The 17,483-nt window shown below is 44.7% G+C and overlaps 1 protein-coding gene across 1 annotated transcript in view; it reads left to right on the forward strand.

Annotated features, from left to right (window-relative positions):
• The first annotated feature begins 6,890 nt into the window (after window positions 1-6,890).
• The window catches only part of PLCD3 (phospholipase C delta 3), a 72,007-nt gene continuing 61,414 nt past the window's right edge, over window positions 6,891-17,483 (forward strand). The window contains exon 1 of the mRNA XM_054993602.1: window positions 6,891-7,046. Coding sequence (XP_054849577.1) covers window positions 6,935-7,046 — 112 coding nt within the window. The 5' untranslated portion in view covers window positions 6,891-6,934. The remainder of the gene's footprint in view (window positions 7,047-17,483) is intronic.

The raw sequence follows: 17,483 nt of genomic DNA on the forward strand, positions 1-17,483 counted from the left end.
TGTACTGGGAATCCCTGTCAACTTGTGTACATTTAATTTTTATCACAGAGCTTAGTTTGAACCAGAGTTCTTAGAGGCTTAAGCCCAGAAGCTGTTTGGAAAGCTGAGGCTTAACCTTGAATATGTTAAGTAATAGGAAGGTGACAAGCTTGGAGAAGAGGGAATTATTGGGAAAGCTTCCTCCCATCTGCTTCTCTGGGGCTCTACAAGGGGCTTGAGCATGCTAGCTCCCTCCACCCTTCTCCTTTAACTAATTCTCAACAGTCTGTACCCTGTGGGCATGAACATCTCCTTTGGGATTTTCCTTTTCTTTTTACATAATTTGAGATGTCAGCGTCATAAGACTCCTGTCTTATCTGCATGGGCAGGGTGTTTTATATTTGTTTCATTTATTCTCTGCCTTTCTCTTTAATGGGAACCCAAAGCAACTTTTGTCATTTTTTCTCTTCATTTTATCCACACAACAGCCCTGCAAGGTAGGTTAAGCCAAGAATTTGTGATTGGTCCAAGATCACCCAGCACACTCCAATGGTGGGGATTCAAAACTGGGTCTCCCAGATCTTAGTTTAGCACTCCACCACATTGGTTTCATGCTCAAAATGTGGAGTGGGTCAGACAGTTTGCTGTTTGATATGATGGTTTCCCCTACAAGCATATGTAGAGTTCATTTCAGGCTCACTGAGGGTTCACAGGCAATCTGCTAGGCACTATAAGACTGGTGGGATTCTGTTTGTGACCACAATTTGCTTGTTTTATATTGAAAACATGTATGTGCCATCTCTGTAGAGGCCTACATTAACATCCCTTTCCCAGCTGAATATAAGTAATCAGAACTGTATGCAAGGCCAGAGCGTCTTTTTTTTTAAATAGAGTTTTATTAGGCACCTTGAAGGCCATCAACATTTATTTCAGCATAATCTTTTGAGAGACATAATTGATTTCATCAGATGAAGTGCACATCCATCCAGCAGATGCATTTATAAAGGCTGCAAGCAACAGAGGGTGGGTGGGGGAAAAGATGTCTAAAAGTTTTTGTCTGGCTCATAAAAGGTTATGCTGGAATAAATGTCGATTGCATTCAAGGTGACTCCTGCTTGATTTTGCTGCTATAGACTAACACAGCATTCTTCGTGTGGCCTCCCCACAGATTAATATAAAAGCATGCTGACGCTGGCCATTTAATTTTCAGTTGTTTCCCTAATTATCTTCACTTCATGAGATCTGCCTTTTTCACTGCTGCTGCATTGTGTTAATCTTTTCACTGAGTTATCCACTACAACTCTTTTTCCTTGGAATCACAGCCAGTTAAGTTCATACACAACTAATTCAGTGTAACTTTTCCCCCAGTGTTGGATTTCATACATTCAATCAACTTTTCTATTTTGTTGCCCATTCTCCCACTTTGGAGGGATCACAGAGTTCTTGAAAATCTGCTTGGATTTCTACTGCCCTGAATAATTTAGCGTCATCCACAAACATGGCCAACTCACTGTTCTCCTGGGTTCCAGATCATAAATTAAAGAGTGCAAGTCCCCATGCAGATTCTTAGGGGAGCCTCAGTATTGTTGACCTTGTTTCACAGGGGAAATTATCTATTTGTTCTTACCTTCTGCTTCCTTTTACCAATCCTCTTGTCCCAGAACTACTAACTTTACTCCACTGTTTTGAGTGAGGGGCTGTGTCAAAAGCTTTTTGAAAGTCCAGCTATATAAGGCCTGTGCATTCCCCTATCTTCTTATTTTCTTTATATAAATCTATTTTCTTTATATACAAAGAAATCTAAAAAACTGATAAGGCAGGAATTGTCTTTGCAGAAACCATGCTAATTCATTCTCAGCAAGGTTCATTCTTCTACACATCTAATAAACTCCAACTTTGGCAATGCTTTCCACCTATTTACCTGGGACAGAATTTAGTATAACAGGACTAGAATTTCCCAGATCCTCCCCACCCTATTTAAAATGGTAGGATTGTCTGCCTTCCAATCTTTCAATAAGATACCAGTTTTAGGGAAATCAAACGTTTTTGTTAGAAAATCACAAATGTTACATTTGAATTCTTGAAGGCCTCCTGGCGCACACCATCCAGAGTGACTTGGTGATTTGTTGACTTGTAATTTGTCAACGAGCCCTAGAACTTAACCTTTCCTTACCTCCTTTTTAGTTCTTCAGACATCCTCCCCTGAAATGATGTCCCAGCATGGATATCTGCTTGTTGTGTTCTGCAGTGCAGACCACAATGAAGAATGAATTCTCTACCAGCCTTCACCAATCCTTTCAGTCAAGATGGAGGTGATGCTGGTTAGGAATGGCAATGTCTTGGATGGGATTGATTTGATGACCGTGGATGGGGTGAGTCTATCTTTGACAGTACATGGAAAGAGTTCAGGGGTGTTTATGAACACAGCTGTGCCCATAGGGAATAAGGCAGGCACTTCAGCTAAAAGTACCCTCCTTCCATTATATTTTGGAGGGAAACAGTATCTCTACCTAGATACGCCCAATCTCGGCATGCTATCTGTGCTACTGTTAACTTCTAGACTGGATTACTGTAACACACTCTGCACTGGACTGCCCTTAAAGACCACTCAGGACAGCAAAATTCTCTTCCTGTTTGCCTCTGAGTTCAATTGAAGGAGCTGGTTCCTACCTTTAAAGATCTTCAGCTTCCTGGGAGCTGCATATCTGAACAGCCTCATCTCCCTGTATTAGAGACCAGTAGTAACTTGAAGACCAACAACATTTTTCCAGGGCATAAGCTTTTGTGAGTGAAAGCTCACTTCATCAGATATAAGTGTATCACAAAAGGGCCAGTTTGGTGTAGTGGTTAAGAGCGCAGAACTCTAATCTGGAGAGCCGGGTTTGATTCCCCACTCCTCCACTTGAAGCCAGCTGGGTGACCTTGGGCTAGTCACGGCTCTCTGGAGCTCTCTCAGCCCCACCCACCTCACAGGGTGTTTTGTTGTGGGGATAATAATGGCATACTTTGTAAACTGCTCTGAGTGGGCATTAAGTTGTCCTGAAGGGCGGTATATAAATCGAATGTTATTATTATAAAAGCTTATATCTTGGAAAATTTTATTGGTCTTTAAGGAGCTATTAGACTCTGTCCCCCTTTCTGAACTTATGTCCCCCCCACCCCATCAGGTGTTATTGACAGGTGTCCTCCCATGGAATTGTGCTCTGATCGCCCCAGGGCCATTTTGATCCCTGGATCAACCCTGTGAAACAGCTTGCTGGTGGAGGTGTCATTATTACCTATCTGGAGGAAGGTGTGCATTTTTTTTTAAATTTCAGAGGGACGTTAGTGGAGGTGATTTTGTGGATTTGATTATGGACATCATTGAGGCTGAAAAAATTGAGTCAATTTGGTTTTGTAGGATTTTGATGGTTGGATATTTATATTCTACAATATTATATACAGTAATTGTATTGTCTTTTTTGTGCTTTTTAGCATTGTGTTAGCTGCCTTGAATCTTTGGAGAAAGATAGGAGACAAATATATTTTAATTAATAAGTTTTTTTAAATCTGCACTTTTTGTTATCTAATGATCATAGACTGATTTCCTATTTGGGATACAAGTTTTGCCTTACTATTTTTAGCATTTTCTCGCTTGCTTCTCTTCCTTGCCAAATTGTCAGTTTACATTCATGTTGCTGAAGCTTGTGGTCCTTTTGCTTCCCATTGGGGTAAGAGTTCCACTTTCTCAAGGAAGCCGCCTTCTCTTTGACAGACTCCTTAGTTTTGCTCATTGACTGCTTTGGCATCCTTATGGACTTCTTGTTCCATTTCTTAAACTGTGCCAAACATTCTATATCAGCTTTTATTTTAGCCATTCAAAATGATCTGACCCTCTCAATTCTCCCTTCCAGTTTCCCTTGTGTTCTTGAGAAATGTCCTTTTTTTGATATTGTAAGCATCTTGGACTTTGTGGGCAACTTTCCATTTCCATCTACACAACATTGTAGAGCAATGGGGCTATTGTGCTCCCCCTGACCTACAGCCTGGACACACTCAGGATTAAGCCAAGGTTCGTCTCTACTCTAGCCACCTCCACAGGGGTAGAACTCCCTGCTTCTCTCTGCAGTTCTGTGACTCTTCCTTGACTTTTTAAGCACACAAAATGCAGCTGGCAGGACTATGATTTGGGGGAAATGGGCATGGTAGGAGGGGAGCTATTAACCATTGCCCACTGATCCATTTTATAACTGAAGATTACTATCCCCAAACCGTTTTTACCCTTGCTGTGAAAAATTAATGACTGTGTGTAAATTCTGCACCCTTCCCCCATGTAGGACTAAAAGTAGCCAAGGAGTGAAGGGGATGATTTTCAGTCAGAAAGGGGGATGAAAAAAATCACAGCACGGCAAAAACAAGAGGGGAAAAAAACCTAACCTGATGAACATGACAGGAACCAAAAAGGTTGAGTGACCAAGAAAAAAATAAAATAAAGAAGAAATATAATTATTATTTATTACACAGTGTAAAAGCGATAAAAACCTTGCAACAGTGTTAAAAACCTGGAGATCTTGTAACAGTAGTTACACAGAGTCATACAATTGTTTGCACATAAAAAAGAACCAAATCACAGAACTGATAATACATACACCGAGACCAAACACGTTTCAGCCCGCCGGGCCTTCTTCAGTGGTCTAGTTTGTTAATATACACACACATAAAAATATTTGGCTCATAAATATAAATATAAATACCAATGTTGCTAGTTCAGGCCAGGAAGTTAAAATATGAAACATTTATAGCTCCCAATATGAGTAACTTAATAGCTACTTGGGTGGTCTCACTCCACATAAGTGTTGCTCAACTACCATTCTGCCCTGAGCCAGAATAGCATTCAAAGTGTGTAGCTGTGTTAATCAGTGTGCAAAGTACACTAGTAACTGCTGTTACTAGGTCTCCTGGTTTTTAACATTGTTGCAAGGTTTTTATCGCGTTTGCACTGTGTAATAAATAATAATTATATTTCTTCTTTTTTTTTTCTTGGTCACTCGACCTTTTTGGTTCCTGAAGAATCACAGCACTATAGGTAAGTGGGAAAGAAAATTTTTGCAAGGTGAAATGTTTCTCCGCCTACAAACTCAGGTAAGATGGCATAAGGGCTAAACCCTGTGATGCTATGAAGACGTCAGAGGCCACCACTTTTCTGCTTTCAAAAACTCCTCAAAGGAATTGCCACTCATGGTTGCTTAATCCTTTTAACTTTTTTACACAACAAATAAAATAATACGAATTAATTTGAAATATAGTATGGTTATTTTGAATACATAAAACTGTCTTACACTGAATCAACCCCCCTTGGTCCATCAAGCTCAGTAATGTCTGCTCAGACTGGCAGTGGCTCTCCGGGGTCTCAGGCAGAGGTCTTTCACATCACCTACTGCCTGGGCCTTTTAACGGGAGATGCTGGGGATTGAACCTGGGACCTTCTGCATGGAAAGCAGATGCTGTGTCACCGAGCCATGGCCCCTCCCCAATGCTTCTGTACAACCAATGGGTTCCCAGAATTAGAAAGTTTACAACATGAGCTTTATAATGGTTGCTCTTTGTTTAGAACTTACGTACATACATCCGTGCCATCAGGTTGCAACTTACGGCCAAGCTACAAGTGACAAATGACACTTGTCAAGTGAACAGGGAGGAATACACGTGAGTTTGTTCACTTGCCAGGCAAGTGTCATTCGTCACTTGTAGCTTGGCCCTAACTTATGGTGACGCCAAAAAGGGGTTTTCAAGGCAAATTAGAAGCACAAGTGGTTTGCCTTTGCCTTCTTCTGCAGTCTTCCCAAGTACTGACCCTGCTCAGTTTCTGCAATCTGACAATATGGGGCTATACTGTGTTGCCTTCCCTCCCAATTCAGGACTTGGGAGGGGTCAAATAACACATGATAACTGCTATTCTAAGTCTGGAACTCCAGATATAGGATTTGACCCTCCAAGGGAGGGATGCAGTAGCAGCACTAGAACCATTCCACCACTGAAAAGATTCCTTTCCGGCTGCCTGAAAGGCAGGCACAATAAGGGGAACCTGTCCCATTTGGTGAGCCCCTACCTCAGCTTTTAAAGGCCAAGTTATATGTGAAGGATTTCCAGTCATGGAATTCTGTAGTGAGGTCCTGAATGAACCTTAACGGTTGGTGCTCCTGAGGAAGGTGACTCCACGCAGCTAGAGGCTCCTATTGTTCCCCTGATGTTGCAGCTGCCAATACAGCATGGAGAAACGAAATCAGGGTCGTTTCTCCAGCCAGCCCCCACAAGCGACTGCCTAGGGCGGCACAATAGGGTACCGTTGCAGCATGGGGGTGCGGCTCACTCCCAGGAATCAAGGGCACGGGAGGTGATGCCACCTCCTCTTGAACCCGTGGCAATACATGCTCAGGAAGCGGTGGGGGGGGGGGACCTGGGTCGGTTGGGGCCAAAAAATGACTTGACCCGTCCTGGAAGAGTCTCTCCCAGCCCCCTCCTGCACTATTCTGGTCGTGCTCCAAAATAACCCGAGAGTTTTGCAGCGGCTTAAAGACGAACTCTTCGGGAAGGCGACTTCTTTGTGCCGCGCCTCCTCCAGACCGGACTGGCCCTGCTCGGCGCGAGGGACCCGACAAGACCCAGCGAGACGGCGCGCCCCGCCCGCCCGGGCCACGCTGCACGTCTTCAGGGGTCACCTAGCCCGCGCACCCCGCGCGAGGAAGCCCACGGGCCGCTGCCGGGCAGGCCACGGCGAGCCGCTCTTGTCCAGCCTCCTCCGGGCGAGGGCGGGGAAGAGTTAAAGCGGATTTCGCCTGCGTCGCTGAAATCCGAGCGCCTCTCCAATCTGTGCGCTGCGCCCCGGGCGCGGCAGAGGCGGGGAGGGGGCGAGGCGAGGGAAAAGGGGCGCCCAGGCCCGGATCGGGACCGGCACTGAGCGGCGGCCAGCTCAGCCATGATTTGCGGCAAAAGGAAGAAGTCCCGTTTGGAAAGCCAGGAGCAGCAGCGGCAACTGGCAGCCCCGCCGGGCGCCAAACTCTCGCCGCACCGCGCCTTCAAGAAGCTAGGTGAGTGAAGGATCCCCAAGATCTCCCAAGATTCCTGCCTTGCCTGGCGAGTCCCGTGCCCGAACTTGCCCCCGAGCTTTGGCTCCCAGCCTGGACCTGGACCCGAGCTCAGCCCCGGCACCTTTCTGGACGGGCGGAGAGGGCAGAGATCCAGCCTAGAGAGAGTTTCAGGGGTTTAAGAAAGGGGGAGAGGGGCTTCTAAAGGACAGCGGGGGAGGGGGGTTACAGTCGCGGCTGAGCCCCGGCACCTCTTCCTTTTAGACAGGAAACCTTTCGCGGCCTGAGACTCAAGAGGTGTCCTAACTCCCTTAAAGGGATGCCCTTCAAAAGGGATGGATGGCAGTGTGGGGCTTAATGGGTGCCAAGAATCTGCTCCAGGACCTGTTGGGCACACTGGGACTTTCAGCCTTGAGGCACTCCAAGTAACTAATCCCAAGATTCTTTCTTTACTCATGTAGGTGCTCTTATCTTCTGCTTTCATGATAGATTTAAATAATAATATCATTTTGTTTCCGACTGCCTTTAATACTGCAGGCTGTGCAGACTGGTGAGGCCGAGCCCTTCAAGCGCCGGGAGCCTCTGTTTAGAAATAATATTGTAAGAAGCCTGAGGAAACCATAGAAAAGTGAATGACTTGTGAAGTTTCCTTCCATTCGTTCTTGGGCTGGTTTAGAAGTAGCCATGCTAATGGAAAAACTGGTGCTTAGTGCTGATGCAGATTCCAGTGCAGGAGACTGTATTTTGCCCTCTTGTGAGAAAGTTTGCAAGAAAACTCTCCTTTCTCCATACAAAGTGGTGGTAGGTTTACTAACACGGTTGGTGGGCTGAAATCGCTTTCTGCTGGCAGGTACAGGCTCCAGGCGCAGGTGCAGGGGACCGGGCATAAGCTGTAGCAGAGGTACAGGAGAGTCCCTGTATGCTTTAAGCATTACCCCAAACACTTGTTTTTCTTTGGGCACTGTTTCCTCTGCCTTTGGGTGAGGCAGGGCAGCATAATGCAATTGTGGTATGTTTGAGAGAAATTGCCTGTTCTTTTAGAGAAGGGCATGATCAGCCAGGGCTGTGATTAACATAGATACAATGGCGCTAAAATCTCAAGAGCAACTGTGCCCGAAAGAGACTTTTCTGAACGTGGACCAAGAAAAATAAATCAGAAGAGCTTGCTTCTTCTGGTGTCAAAATCCCAGGACAGGAGGACAGGGGAGTGGAGAGGGCATCCAGCAACGGGAGAATGCATGCATTCACAATCTCAATGCAGAACCTCTGGGAGGCGAGGCATAACAAACAACTCTTGACTTTACCAGACATTCCTCAGTTCAAAACTTGTTTAGTTGATTAATCTAAGTGGATTGATCTATTGAGCTAGCTTTTACCCAAACAATTACCTGAACAAATGCAAGTCTTTATTTTTTTATTTATATCTCTCCTCTCATCATCTTGTCAGAGATGCTTTAGGCTGATCCTGCACTGGGCAGGGGGTTGGACTAGATGGTCTGTATGGCCCCTTCCAACTCTATGATTCTATGATTCTATGATTCTCCCCTTAGAAAGCACTCTAGGCAAAATTTATATATAATAAGTGTTAATATTCAAAATCAATTTGCTTACCGTTCTGTTTAAACATATTTGGCTGATACTTGAAAGATGTGCACTGCCTGCCAGTCTGTTTCCTGGCACAATTCAAAGGGCTGGTGTGAAACTTTAAAGCCCCAAACAGCTCTGGGTATCATAAGGACTTGCTTAGGCTCCTGTCCACACATTAAGATCTTTTGCCAATACTCTGTAGAGCAAAGGGGGGAGGGGTGACTCCAGCAAATAGAGCCTTCTCTGGCAAAGCACCCCAATATTGGAGTCCTGCCCCAAATACATCCACTTTTGGGTTGAAAGCAGATTGGGTTTTTTGCTGTGTTTTCTTCATGTGTGAATTGGGTCTGGTTTTCTGCCTTTCATGATTTTAATTTGTTTTCATTATCACTGTTGAGCGGATGATATAAGCTGCCTGGAACAGCTGCAGGGTTAGAAGACAACTAGCAAGCAAACCAATAATATTATTCAGTTCGGCGCTGGTGCCTGTTTGGGGATATTGAAGGAAATGCGAGATAACTTACAATACAATAGCCAACAACTCTTTATTGGATGAAAAGGATTTTAAAAAAAATTCCTTTTAAGTACCTCTTTTGTTGCTCCACCCACATTTGCTGTGACCCAGGTCCCCGTTGAGCAAAACCATTTTGGCTGCCAGCCCTGCACGGACCACAGGGCTCCACTTGCTCTAGAACTGTTTTAGCATCCCAGTATGCTTTTGCTTTCAACACCTTCCTTAACAGGGTTATTGTAAGAATTGCAGAAAGATAAGGGATCGTGGTATTTTTGAACTTTAAATTAACATTGGAAAGTGTTATGTAAATGCTCAATAAAAATTTGCTTCCTGTTACGAATCCACTACAGCTGTAGTTGATTTTTCACCTAAGAGAAGGATGTAAAATGGAGATAAAATGTAGCAATTTTAAGCTCTCTCCCCATCTATTTATGCATTCCACACCACCGACTGCTTTCTCAGAGATAGGTCATAACATGTTTTTTTCTAAATCCAATTAAGGAGAGATGCAATTATTAACCAGTCCCTAAATCCCTTGGTGGATTTTAGAGACTGGAATGGAATGTAAAGAAGGAAGCATTGTTTAATATATTGAGCCTTGAGCCCTTTAGAGCCATTGGGATTAAAAATGGCGTTTAGAATTGTGTCTGGAAAGCTACAGAAAGCCAGTACAGACACTGGTCTAATGGGGTCCTGTACAGGGTGGTGGTATTGAGTCTGGGGCCTGGGCAAAAGTCCAGGATAGGTTGGCCTTTGTTCCATGAAGCTCAGTGGGCTCCTGTGGTGGCTGGAGGGGCAGACAGCCACTACCAGCTCTTCCTCTTCTTTTCCTCGCAGTCTGGGACTGGAGCCGTGGATGGTTGGGGGACCCATTTCTTATAGGACAAAGTCCATGGCATTCTGTGCCAGGTGAAGTTTGGGAACAGTTATATGTAGTGGGTGTTAACACTAGTCAAGTCTGCAGGCTACAAAAGTGTATATTATGACTCCCAAACCTGGAAGGCACACAAGCTCTAGCTTAACCAACAACAGTAATAAGCAGAAAAAGTTAGAAACCCACAAGGAATCTCCAGGGAAGGAAAGCCCTCCCCCCTCTCCCAGGTTCTGTATTACTCTAGTACTCAGATTTGGGACTGGGGAAGATTTAAGTGCCCCCCTTGTGCTTTATCAGAGAGAGAGAGAGAGAGAGAGAAGTCAATGCCTGCCAGGCAAGCATTTCCCAGCTCCCATTTCCCTCTTTGCAGGGGCTTGTGTTTGCATAGCATGGTGGCAGGAGGGCAACATATGGGGCAGATTTTGGCCTTTCCATTTTGGGGTTATTTCTCTTATAAACACACACTATTGATTTTGTTTTGCTTGCTTGGTGTGTGAAGAAGGCACTTCCTTCTTTCTGGGAGATCCTATATTTCTGCCCTAGAGAAAGAAAGTTGGGGGATTATGAGGGATTATGAGGTGCTCCCTATGGAGCCCATCTTGAACCGCAAAAGCCAAGCACTTAACCCTACTGCATCGCCCATTGACCCTCTAGTTCCAGACTTGAGTGGGATGGTGGGGGGAGGGATTTCTGTTTCTTCTTCCCCGCGATGCATGGGTGTGTTTGCAGGGAGGATTGGAGTGGGACACACTCTTTAAACCTAATTTTACCCCCATGCTAGGATATTTTAAGGCTGTTAGGGGAGGCTCTGCCCCCTTCACAGCTTAAAGAGTCCTTATAGGGAGTTGTTGATCATGATACTAGGGAGTGCTTTTCTTTTGATATTAGTGCCTCCTTCCTCCCCCTAAGCTCTTTCAGGTCCAAACTGTATGCACTGCCTGGAGGTCTTGGTAGGGGCTGCTCAAGTGATTTCTTTTAAATTGCTGGCATGTGCAAATTGTATTTGTCATGGGGCTGCAGTTAAGCTCTGCGCTGTGCCATTTCCCCAACGTGAAACAGTCTCATGGAGCTCTGTGGGGCAGCTTCCAATAGGGAAAACGGTGTGGGGGAATTCACTTCCTAGCCCCACTCTGAATTGTGGTCCAGTGTACCAAGTGTTTAAAGAAACACTGTAGGTTTAATACATATGTGAGCCCCCTGCACGGAATTCCTAGCATTGGGTTAGTTTTGGCCCTCAGATTTAAGGGGGTCAGAGCCCTTAAATACAACCTGGTCTGCAGGGGTGGGGGGTGGGATCATGAGATGGTGTGCCTTATGGTGTGCATCCCCAACACTAATTGCCCCCTGCAAAATACTTTTAATGCATAGAATCATAGAGTTGGAAGGGATCTCCAGGGTCATCCAGTCCAACCCCCTGTACAAGGCAGGAGATTCACAACTACCTCCCTCCACACCTCCAGTGACCCCTGCTCCATGTCCAGAAGATGGTGAAAAACCCCTTCAAGATCCCTGGCCAAACTGGCCTGGAGAAAATTGCATCCTGACCCTAAAGTGGTGATTGGCATTTCTCTGGATGTGTAAGAAAGGGCCACAAGAACTGAGCAAGGGTCGCGACTTGCGAGAACATTCAGGGATTCTTCAGGTCAATTCCCTCCTTCCTCACCAGTTTTCTCAACTGATCACTGTCTACATTGAGATCTGGCACATATAGTGGTTAGAGAGTTAGATTAGAATCTGGGAGACCCAGATTCAAATCCCAACTCTGCCATGGAAGCTTTTTGGATGACCTTCTGCCGTTCACACACCTACCTCACAGGGTTATTGTGAGAATAAAATGGGAAAGGGAAGAATGTTGTAAGCCACTTTGGGTTTGCATTGAGAAGGAAAGGGGAATAAAATAAGTAAATAATAAATAAATTACTAGGTTCTTAGGGAATAATGATTGTGCTACTGCCACCTTAAAAATTCACAAACTAAGATTTTTCTGCATATATGGAGGGGGGCATCTTCCAAGAATGTAGAAACCCATATGTTGTCTGTGAATGGCCCTCTGGCACTGCTTGTAAGAGTGAGACTGTCGAAGTTTTGGTATTTGACAGTGCTGATGTAAGAAATGTAATTACTTGTCACTTCTCAGAAGCTGTTTCTTTATGCAGAACCCCTTGCTTTGTCAGGAGTCCAAGTCATGCATATAGAAAACCCCTAAAGAGCAGATATGAGACTCTCACTATAGAAACAGAAGAAACACAGAGCCTCGCTACAAGTGACATCTTACACGCGAACGGCACTTGATCATTTTCACAAGTCTTTCTGGGAATTAAAGTCCCTCTCCCCCACCCCTTTTCTTTCTGTTCCTTCCCCTCTCTGTTAGAATGGCTGCCTGAAGAGACGGAGAAAGAGACGGATCATTGCGAAAATGATCAAGTGCCGTTCGCGTGTAAGATGTCACTTGTAGCGAGGCTCACAGTCACTGTGTGTTGTGGTCCCAGCTACGGTTGCCAACCTCCAGTTCTTCCGGAGTTACAGCCACACAACAGCTTTGGAGAATGGGTGTTAAAAAATAAAGGAGAGCCCAAACAGCCTCAGAATGCATCCATGGGGGCGGCGGGGGGAGTGTGCTCCTCCTTCCCCATTCAAGCCATTTTCATCTGTCAAAATAGCATGGGAGGGAGGTTTTCCCCCTTGTTTTTACTGTTACACATGCACAGAATACTCCACGTGGAATACTCCCTCCCCAATCCTGTTCTAGTCGCTTAGGGCAGAGCTAGACATTACTTCTGGCACATGTTTGTACCAGAGAATTTATACACTAGAAGGACTCATGAAGGAATTCACACATAACCTCTCAGCTCCTCCCCTCCCTTTCCAATCTTCTCCTTAAGTAGAACTCCCAGTTTCATTTCCCTCCATGTTTCTGAGGAAGTGACTCATGAAATCTCACATTAGAATAAATCATGTCAGTCTTTAAGGTGCTGCCTTTCTCCAGACTTTTTGCACCAAACCTCTTTGTGTAATATGCACAGGAGTTTATATTTCTGCAGCTCAAGGATCCATCATGCAATGTATCTGCGAGAGAGACAAACGTGGGCAGAAACATCTATGGCCTTTATTTGAAGCAAGCTACAGCTGATTTTAAAAGAATGAATCATTCTTGGAAATCTGTTGCTTGTGGCTAAAAAACCCAGATTTGATAATGGGTCAACAGTATTGCTGGTTTGCAGTAGAATAGCAAGATTTGAGACCTGTAGCACTTAAAGACCAACAAAATTTCCAGAGTATAAACTTTGGAGAGCCAAGCTCCCTTCATCAGGTACATCAGATATGATAACACAATTCCACCTGCAGTCTGATACATCCCAAGTTATAGTACCTGTTCTGCTATGGGAGAAAATCCTCCCAAAATAGCAGCTGGCGTTCTACTGACAAGAGTCTGGTCTATAATTAATCTTGTGCATTAGTACTGGTCAATGTGCAAAGTCAACACAGGGACTAGCAGGAATGAAAACACTTTGCAGATGAGCAAAAAGAATCCTCAGTTCAACCCCTGCTTTGCTGTGAGGTCTCGTATGGTGAATCATTCCCAGCCGTGTTAACCTTACAGGCTCTGTTGAAGAGGGAAGAGACTGGAGGTTTCTAAAACTTTTATTTATTAACTAAAAATAAATTTATACTCTGCTTTCCCCCCCAAAGGGTGTCCAAATTGGCTTACAACATTCTCCCCTTCTCCATTTTATCCTCATAACAACTCTGCAAGATAGACTAGGCTGAAAGAGGCAGTGACAGGCCCAAGGTCCCTCTGCAAGCTTCTGAATAAAACTTACCTAGTAGAGGTGTGTAAAACTTCTGGAATAGTTACCTGAGAACAGCTGCAGGAGCAGTGACCTTTTTCAGATTTCAATGAAATATGCTCTTCATTTCTTTGCTTATTTATTAATTAAAGTATTTATACCCTGCCTTTCCACATCATTCAAGGCAGCTTATTAAATTATTTAAAAGATTCCAAATTAAAACCAAGGTAAAATCTCTCCCTTCCCCTCTTAAAAGGTGCCTGCCCTTCACACCCCCTCAACAGCCCTGGCAAACAAGCAAGCCACCTGAATGTCTCTAAGAGAGCCCATTCTGTTGAGCAGGGGCCATGATAGAAAAGGCCCGAGCTCTTGTCAGTGCTAGACGTGCTACCCTAAGTGGCAGAATAGCCAACAAATGGTTGCCTGAGATTGTAGTTAGTGCAAGGGGACATATGGAAGGAGAAGGTCCTTTAAATAAGTGGGTGCCAGGTCATGAAGGTCTTTAAAGGTCATGTATGTTGTCATGTCCCGACCTGGAGACATATTATCTCCCTGCATTTTCAAAGTGATGCTGTTGTTCCTGGAAGCAGGCACTCACCTCACTTTTATTCCCACGTAACAGGTTTGTTTAAAAATCCTGCAAACCAGTTGGACCAGAAGTGTCAGTGTGACTAAGAAAATAAGACTGACAATAGGGATGTTCTTGTGTGCATGTAAACCCCTCTTTGTCACATAGTGGGTCTCTGCCTGACACCTCCCCCACCCACCCCTGCACACACACATGGGTGAGGAATCTTTTCCACCTGGCTATATCTATTCTGGATTAATTCTTGACATAAACATGCCAGGGTGCGGGTGTGAGGGGGTGTGTGTCTTTGTTTTGTACTGTTTGTGTGTCTTTTCTTTGTTTTGTACTGGAACCTGCTGACAGTCATTCATAATAACAACAACAATTTATATACTGAAGGCAGATTTATATACTGCCATTCAGGACAACTTAAACCCCACTCAGAGCGGTTTACAAAGTATGTTATTATTATCCCCACAACAATCACCCTGTGAGGTGGGTGGGGCTGAGAGAACTCTGGACTCCAGAGAGCTGTGACTGACCCAAAGTCACCCAGCTGTCTTGAAGTGGAGGAATGGGGAATCAAACCCAGTTCTCCAGATTAGCGTCTGGTTGCTCGTAACCACTACACCAAACTGGCTCTCATGCTGGTGGTTCTTCAATGTGTTCGTTACAAAGCTCCCCTTAAAGGCTGACTGGAGGCTTCATTCAGTGCAACATGTAGCTACTGAGTACTGATTGGAAGGGAGCAGCAAGGAGCATGTTCTTCTGTGATTCAACAATTTCATTGGTGACCAGTATGTTTTCGGGCCCAATTCAAGGCTATGTTTTAATATTAAAGGCCCTAAACCATGTAAGCATAGAGTACCAGAGAATCATCTATTCCCATATAAACTTCCCAGCATTTTAAGGTCTGCCAAGGAGGCCCTGTGACCAGCGGATTGTGCAGGCTTGGCATCTAGTAGGAGATGAACCTTCTCCAGTAGTCATCTCAATGTTGTGAATTTCTTTCCCTCGGGAGGCTTGTCTTCTCACTTACTTCATTAAAGGGGCACGTGGAGACGTTTCTGTTCCCTCAGACTTTTGGTGGTAGAGCTGAAATTGATTATGGAAATATTGTTTTTGTGCGGCTGCCAGGTTTAGTATTTTGAGATTTGTTTTTGATTTAATGATTTGATTTTACCTTGTTAACCACTTTGGAAATTGTTTTGATTGAAGGTTGGCATAGAAGTGTTGTAAATAAATGAAAATTCCTCCCCGCTTTTTACTTTCACAACTGTCTTCCAAGGTCAGTGTGGCTGAAGGGTAATGAGAGCCAGTGTGGTGTAGATGGATCTGGGAGACCTAGGTTCGATTCCCTGTTCTGCCTTAGAAGCTTCCTGGGTAACTTTGGGCCAGTCTCACACACTCAGCCTAACCTACCTCACAGGATTGTTGTGAGGAAATAATGGAGAAGAGAATGATATAAACGGCTTTGGGTCCCCATTGGAGAGAAAGGTGGGATATAAACGAAGTAAAAAAAAAAGTAAAATAAAATAATGACTGAGCAAAGGTCATCCAGTAAGCTTTATGACTGTATAGGAATTTGAATCTGGGTTTTCCCGGGCCATCCCAGGTACACTATATCATACTGGCTCCCCAGAGAAACAGTAATTGTTGAGTTAATCTGTCACATAGGGTTAAGCATAGATTGCATTCAGTGGTCCGTATTAAATGCAATCTTCTTTGTGAGCTGGGCTGGCCAGCCTGCATTTCTAACATATTTGACAGCTGACGTTTCATGCAGCAGCAAAACATGTCCAGGTGAGCATTGGCATTGGCAACCCTGGACGCTGACTGTGCGTTGCCAACAAGACAGGCCTGAACTTGCCAGGTCTCTTGCTCTGTCAGCCAGGGACCATGTTTTTCCCAGGCCAGCTGATTACCAAGACTTCCTAGAAATATGTTGTCAATCTGTTGTTTGGGACTCTTGTTTGTTGCTTGAACTGCCAAAAGATGAATTAGACATTGCATTTCTCTGCCCAGAAGTTAGAGAGGATCCTTGGCTTTACCCACATGGTAAAGATGTTTGACTTTGCATTTATTGCCCCTGCAATTGCAGAATCATACATGCTAGCAAGAAGCAACGGAGCATCCACACAGGGGATTTCTTTGCCCTTTCCTCTGTGGGGTACCATTTCCCCATTTTCCCCCTATTGTGCCACCAGAGGGCTTTTTTAAAAATAGTGATACAGCAACTAGTAGTTGTTTTTAAAAGCTCCCAGAAAGCCCTCCAGTGGTGTACCAGAGAAAATGGCATCCATAAAAGGAAACTGGCAGCAGTGTGGGTGGGACCTTCAAAAACACACAGGTTCCTGTCCAGATGCCATGCGAACCCGCTAAGTTTTCCAGAAAAGATCACCACAGTAAAGCAGGTGTGAGAAAGAGAGGGTGGGGAAAGCCTGTAAAATAGACAGTGAGAGGGTGACATCATGTTGATGGTCCCAGAAACAGCAGTCCAGTTTGGAAGCAACAGATGGAAAAATATCCCCGTGGAAGTACTTCTAGAATCTCCTATAGCAAAATCACTTGCCCGTTTTGCCAGCTGGGGCAAGTATACTAAGCTAGACTCAATATTTGCCTTTTATTTCTTTGATTACATCTGTACGTTTGTTTTGTGTATTAATTTTTGGGTTAAGTGAACCTGTGTGGGTTCTGTGTGTTTGGTATGTGAAGAAGTGAGCTGTGGCTCACGAAAGCTCATACCCTACCACAAATTTTGTTAGTCTTATAGGTGCTACTGGACTCTTGCTCTTTTCTACTGCTACAGACAGACTAACATGCTACTCATCTTTATCTGTGTGTGTTCTGATAGCTATATTAGCATTTATATGCTGCGTTTGAATGTTTAAAGCACTTTACATGTATGTTGTACTCAGGAGGATGCTATAATCTGTACCCTCAGCTCCTCTTGTGGATGAAATTTTTGCATAGTACCATTGAGGCGGTGAGGCGTGCGACGTGGGTGCTGGGGCGCCGGAGGGGGTGCCGGGGGTGGAGGTGTGCGCCATGGAGCTGGCATGCCTGGCCTGCAGCTGCTACAGCCAGCCAGTCCCACGCTGCTGCCACC

This window comes from Eublepharis macularius, chromosome 12, assembly GCF_028583425.1.
Source record: "Eublepharis macularius isolate TG4126 chromosome 12, MPM_Emac_v1.0, whole genome shotgun sequence".
Classification (NCBI taxonomy): Eukaryota; Metazoa; Chordata; class Lepidosauria; order Squamata; family Eublepharidae; genus Eublepharis; species Eublepharis macularius.